Source organism: Chaetura pelagica, unplaced genomic scaffold (genome assembly GCF_000747805.2).
Source record: "Chaetura pelagica isolate M959 unplaced genomic scaffold, ChaPel_1.0 scaffold142, whole genome shotgun sequence".
Lineage (NCBI taxonomy): Eukaryota > Metazoa > Chordata > Aves > Apodiformes > Apodidae > Chaetura > Chaetura pelagica.
Window position 1 is genome coordinate 681796 of NW_009952973.1, and position 6586 is coordinate 688381.

General features: G+C 42.2%; 1 protein-coding gene across 2 annotated transcripts in view; it reads right to left on the minus strand.

Annotated features, from left to right (window-relative positions):
* LOC104387174 (probable E3 ubiquitin-protein ligase HERC3) overlaps nucleotides 1-4862 on the minus strand; it is a 48804-nt gene extending 43942 nt beyond the window's left edge. The window contains exon 1 of one of the 2 annotated variants that reach the window (XM_009995871.1): nucleotides 4611-4862. In XM_009995871.1, the coding sequence (XP_009994173.1) occupies nucleotides 4611-4836 (226 nt within the window). In that variant the 5' untranslated portion in view covers nucleotides 4837-4862. The remainder of the gene's footprint in view (nucleotides 1-4610) is intronic. The other variant, XM_009995872.1, reaches the window with a different exon arrangement.
* Nucleotides 4863-6586: the final 1724 nt, after the last annotated feature.

Here is a 6586-nt window from a genome sequence, read left to right on the forward strand (position 1 = left end):
TGACCCCCATAACTCTCTGCTTTCTCCAGCAGCAGCTCCGGGATTCCTCGGGACTCTTCCCAGTTCAGGGAAGTGCTGTGGGAGTTGCTGGGGTGGGGGGAGGTGAGAGGCTTTTGCCCGTATCTGAATATATCTGTATATAATTGTATATATTTTCTTGTATCATTCATTAGTGTTTTAATTAAAGCTGTGTAGTTTAGTTTTCAATCCGGCCAAGTCTCTCTCTTTTTCTCTCTCTCCTTCCCTACCTGGGTGGGAGGGGGAGGGGATCGAGAGCATTGTTGTCGGACCTGAGTCAAACTGTGACAGGAACAAATCTCTAGATCAGAAAACAAGTTACACATCTCAGACTCAAGCATGTTTTTAAAATTTTACAGATGGCTAGTTCATACCCACTAGTTATTTCACACTTCCCTAATTCAGCCCAAATCCCAAAAAAGCTTACGTACCTGAGTCTGTCTTTTTTACCCCAGCATACACACACACATTCAGATAAAACACACATAGACAAGAACCACCATGGAGAGCTAGGACATCATGTCAAACCTGAAGAAAATTAAAGCAAGTAAAATTAAAAGACTGAAGATGTGGAAATTTAGATGTAATTACAGAGTGTAAATTTGTCTCCTAAAACTACTGCAGTACAAAATAATAATTTCACATTAGAAATATAATGTACGTTAACACCTGATGATGCTCAGGAAATTAATGCAAACTCAGACTGATTTTGCAGAACAGTGGGCTCAATATTTCACAACTAAGACCACCAAGTTGCTTCCCCGAAGGCACTGTCAGAAACTCTGGGGATTCCAAGTGTGTAACACTGCAAGTAAAAATTAGGATAGGTCATACAGAAGCTTCATTAACTATGGTCATGGTGAGAGAACACTGGGACAGTGTCTTCTCTTCTACAGCCCTGCCAAATGATTGCACAGACACAAACTATAGATTGTTTTAGGGGAGGGATGAGGAAAAAAACAGTGAGGAAAAACAACTACTTCAATATTAACTTTAATATTAAAGCCAGGACTCCTCAACCAGCTTGCTAACCACCATGAATCAAAGAAGGAATTAAACCATAAATATTGTGACAATGTGGGACATGGCTCTTGGGGGAGCTCACAGGAGTAGCACACCCTACATATCACTCTAGCTCAGAATCAGGGAGCTGGAAACAGTCACAGACTATTAGGTTTTAGTCAAAAGGGACACCCTTTTATTTAGAATTAACTGAGTAATCTTACATATTAATTTTATCACCAGAATGTGAAATCCAAGGAAAGGGCACTTCCAGAAAACAAACTTCTATTGACCCATACTCTCTTGATGGCACACGCTGCCCCAGTAATTTTTGATCCCTGTAGCAGACAGGCACAAGAATCACTTTGCCAGCTGCTACCCTGTCCCTGCATTACATCCACAAGATCAGCTGATGCGACAGTAAACACAGCTTTTTAATTAACAAGTTTCTTTCATTTCAAAAGGTGCCCTCTAAAGGACCCCTCTAAGTGGAATTCCTGAAACAATTCCACGCCACTGTTTGACATTTTTGCGAATAGCGTGAATGAGAAGCAAAACTGAATCCTCCTACCACAGATGTGTAAATGGGCAGCAGAAAAAGAGAAAATAATTATTTGGAATACCTAGTAAGGGAAGAAAGGGAGACAAAGTCTTCAAAAGCACTCTCTGCAAATATAACTACTCTTCTGCCACTGGAAGTCATTAGTAAAACCTACAAGCTTTGCAAGGAGAACACGGTTATATCCATGTATTTGTGCTCTGCAAAGTCCCAGAGGTGACTCTAGGTGACCCTGCCTGCCAGGGTGACTCTGTGAGTTTCATTCACAATCAGATTTCACCCTGTAAAATAACTATCTCTGATTAAACAATGTGATCATATATTCTGAAAACACTCACTGAAGCTTTTAGCATGCTGGCACGTACACACACAAAAAGAATTAGAGAGATAAAAGGGAGTTTCCTCTTAAGAGCACAGACCTGGGCAGCAGGAAGGAGATCTTTCCACCCCTCCAAAGTCAACTAGCCCTCAAAAGGTTAAAGATCCCCTGCATATTTTCATGTCTTGATGTTACTCTCAAACACAACCAAGCCACTCTATAGGCCATGGTAAGCATTTCTGAAATCCAGAGGGAGCTCTCCAGTGGCTGCCTGGAGGGAAGAGTAAGTACTGTGCCACAGCCTCCAGCAGCAGGAAATGCTGCTCACTTCCAGGGCTGGGCAGAGGTCAGCCACTTCTAGCTGCCCTTACAGGCTCCCAGATCAAGCCATAAGGCAGCAAAACCAAGAGGCCTCAGCCCACATTGCTCTGTCAAGCTGAAGCTGGAGAGATGCAGCTACAAGAATCTCAGCTCCAGGCATTTATCTGATTCTCTCTCTCAGACACCTTCTGACAGTCTTCTTTCTATCATCTTCAACAGCTCAGGAACCTACGCCCCACACAGACATCTTCACCTACTATCAGACATGGCTTCATTCATGGGCCTACATATAATAGAGAATAAGAAAGATTCTATTCAACATGCCTTTCTATACAGAAGGCGTAAGGTCATCTTTATCCTATGCAGAGAAAGGGGGGTGAAAGAGGAGGGCTTGATTCTTTCTTGTTTCTATTTGCAAAGAAGTAAGAAATTCAATTTCCGTTGCCACAAGCCAAAGCAGACCCACACAAACTGTGAGATGGAACTCTCCTCCAGCTTACTGTTACCGTAACGACTGCTGTGACTGTTCACCATGAACTAAAAAGGGAAGCTGTTCCTTGCTTTACAGCACGCCCCTCCCACCTACCCCAGCCAGCAGAAACCCCACTGCAGGCACAGCCAGTACTGCTGTGTCAGCAGAGAAAAAGTTTCTCAAGTATGGTCACAGGCTCCTCAGAGAGCAGCACTGCAGAACCTTTTCCAGAATAAATTAAACCTGCAGGAAAACTGGGAGTGGGTGTCACATCTTAGTGACAGTTCCTTAATGTAAGGGGTAGAAGAAGGACACTTGGGATCAAACCCAAAGAACTTTTAATTTCTATTTCCAAATCTCAGACTGCCCCTCTTCCACAGCCCTAGCTGAAGGCAGGATCACCTAGCTGCTAGACGTCTACACTTCAGCATTCAGGATTCATGAGATCCATTTCTAGCTCTGATCTACTTGCTGAGAAGCCTTCAGTTTCACTATCATCTTAAGTTTGCTTCATTTTATGGGTAAAAAGCAAGCTAGCTCAAAGATGTTTTTACATCACTCGGAACAGTACTGAATTTCTGGGACCTCTGCACTAGAGTCATGCAGCTAGTTGGGTGATTTGCAGGATGAATTATCTTCATCAGGTTGGGTGGAGTACTCACTAGACTTGGCATCCTTTCACTAAGCACCTCATTTATTCCAGGACTTAAACTGACAAGTCCTCAGAAGGTGAACAGTGGTTGTACACAGAGGGGATTTAAGCACTCCTGATAATCCAAACCTCTTTTAGTAATTGCCTGGAAACCAACTGTAAGAAAAGCAAGAGAGACCAGATTCAAAGTCAGTTCCTCTAATCCAGCACCATGGACATCCAGCACCCAATACCTACCGTGTCATTTTGAGAGAAAGACAAAAGACACACTGGCAGAAGAAGGAACAGCACAGGTCAGATTTGCACATACTATGTGGGGACCTGTGGCTATTCTGTATACATCTCTTACCTCTGTTGTGTAGTAACAGGATAGAAGTCCCAAGCCCTAGGGCAATCAGCCTGCAATTTGAGGAAAGATGATGCCATATTGCTCTAATTACCCACAGATGGGTTTTTATTGTATTACAGAAAGAAAAATATCTGTATCTTTACCACATGCCAAAACCAAAAAGTTAATGGAAGATTAATTGGAAGGCAAACACTCAAAAGAAAGTCCATAACAATGGCTTCAGTTTCTCAAAATAGCAATACACAATTAAACCACTCCCTCCCCCTAGGAAGGAGAGGCATTACCTACCTATGGTTCTGCACCCACAGGTTCTGCCCAATGGAACACAACAAAGAAAATGTAATTTAAGCCTGGGAAACAAAAGGCTGCGATGACCTTCTTCTAGATTAAAAATGCATGAAGGGGTGAAAGCACACGTGGACAAGGGGAAAACAAAATTTATAAACTCTCTTGGCCAAAGCCAAGTTTGCTCTCTACCACAACACTTACTGTATGTATCTTTTATTTGACATAAATTACAAGTTTCCCCAACAGTAACTGAACAAGAGTAGGCATAAGGATGCAGTCCAATTGGAAGGACAAAGCAAAAGACATTTGTTACTCATAGCCCTCTCTTCCCTTTTATAAGGCAAAATAATGCCAAATAACAAAATATGCCCTAAAACCATCTGTGCTTGCCTCTGTTTTGATGCATTTCCCAGACAAACTGAGCAGACCTGTCTTCCTACCCATGCTGCTCAGCTTGTAGCTTTCCAGAGCCAGCAAATATTATTCAGCAGCATTAACGTGTTACTACACATGATCTTCAGCTTTGTTAGCTGCTCCAGTTCCAGAGCAATCAACACAAAGCAGCTTCTATGATCTTCTCAGCCTATCAGCCTCAAGACAGTCTGATGCACATATAAAAAGCAAACTTACCTGGCTTGCTTCCTTCACAGTCATGTCCCAGCTGGCCTTTGGTGTTCAAGCCACAGGTATATACTTCCCCATCTTCCAACAGGAACACAGAGTGGTTTCCTCCACATGCCACCTCCTTGACATTTTGGTCATGAATGAATCCATAAACTTGTGGTTCAGGAATGATGACCTGGAGGTTGCTACCTATTCCAGGTTGTCCAAAAGATGAGTATCCCCAGCATAGCATTTTCTTTCTTTTCAGCAAGTCATGTAACCTTCCTGAGTAAGAGAAACAAGGGAAGAGTGAACAAAGTAAGTGCACAACAAGTGATCCTACAGAGATAAGCTGCTTAGAGCAGGAGGTAGAAACAACCAACAATGGCATTTCCTGCATGACTGTTCACCTTGTAGACTGCCAGAAAACAAAGAATTTTCACCATTACACACACAGAGAAGAATCAAGCTCAAGTACTGAGTCAACACCTTCATGCCCTGGCCATCTCCATTTGTAAGGCAGCCAAAGTGTTCTGAAATTTGAGCTTTTATTTCAGCAAAATCACTCTGCTTCGAAAACCAAAAATCAACCAGCTCCCCAAACCAACTATAATGTTTTTTGGTCTAACAGGTCCAAACCTGTTAGAGCTATAATGTCATATTTGTGACTATTGCCTAAACAAATCTTTAAAAATTATTTCAAAGGTAGTCAAAATAGCCCTAAACAGACCAACACAAGTATTTGTGGTGTACTGACCAATGCAGGACTCTGTTACTTCTGATAAATCCAGATTAAGAAGTACTTTGCTCAACTGGACATATTCTTGCAACCCAAGTATGTGCACATATTCCTAAACTGCACCAAGAATTTCCCAAGAAGCAGCAACACACCAACAGCTTGGGCCTGGCAGCAATGGACAGATAACATTGATATAACTTGCCAGCAGTCAGGTGTTATCCTTTGTGCTGCACTCAGTGAAAGTCAAGGATTTCAGAGAGTGCAGTAACATGGGAAGGGAAAAAACACAGCAATATGAAAGGCCTGAGGAATTTCTTAGCCTGAACTTGATAATGATAACAGGACTCTAACGCATAAAAACCGGGGGGAAGGAAACAGCTCTCATTCCAGAAGAAGCATGTGGAAGATTTTAGTAACACTCTCTTGTCGCTCCTAATCATAATAGGTTATTTGTTAAACATAATATACTAGTAAGACATTGAGAACTCTGCTTGAACCAAAAAGTGATTAAAGCTTCTTTTTTTTTTCCCCAAAGGGAAGAAAAAAAAAAAGAAAATAAAAGATTCAAGACATCAAGTCTTATGATTCACCATGCCAAGGCTTCAACAAAGGCAGTGGCAGTATTTACTATCTTAGCACAGGATTGAAAACCAAAAAGTAACCCTTGAAGCACCTAAGATTTCTCAAGGAAACAAGATTCCTAATCCAAGCAGATAGGAAACACAAGCATTCATTTTATTTCCAAAGCTCAGTGCTAATTCAAGCTCTAGGTATTAGCCACAAAGCCTTACCTAATCTAAGCCCTAAGCAATGGGTGCTCATCTCTTGCCCCACTATGCTTGGCTGTCAGCTGTGGTCATGCAGTCAGGTGTGGTCCCTTCCACTGAGGCAGGACTGAGCTGGATGGGGGAGGGACAGGATTCGATTTTCCAGTCGTACTTTATTGGTGGTACAATTTCCTACCACAAACGGTTTACTAGGATCAACTCTTAGGTGCTTTAAAGCACCCAATAGATAAATGCCATTTATTTCTAATAGCCCTTACTCCTTTATAGCATAATTCAATTCATCCACCATCCATCATCCACCTCTGTGCTTATCACTGGCCAGCTCCAAAGCACCCAGAGGAAAGAGCAGGTTACAAGGCTCTGTCCAGTTAAATCAGTCATAGCGTACACTTTGTACTCCCTTGCCCTCAGCACAAATGCCTGAAGGAAGATACCCACTAAACTGGCTACACTGTTTCCTACATTAAGAACAGGAA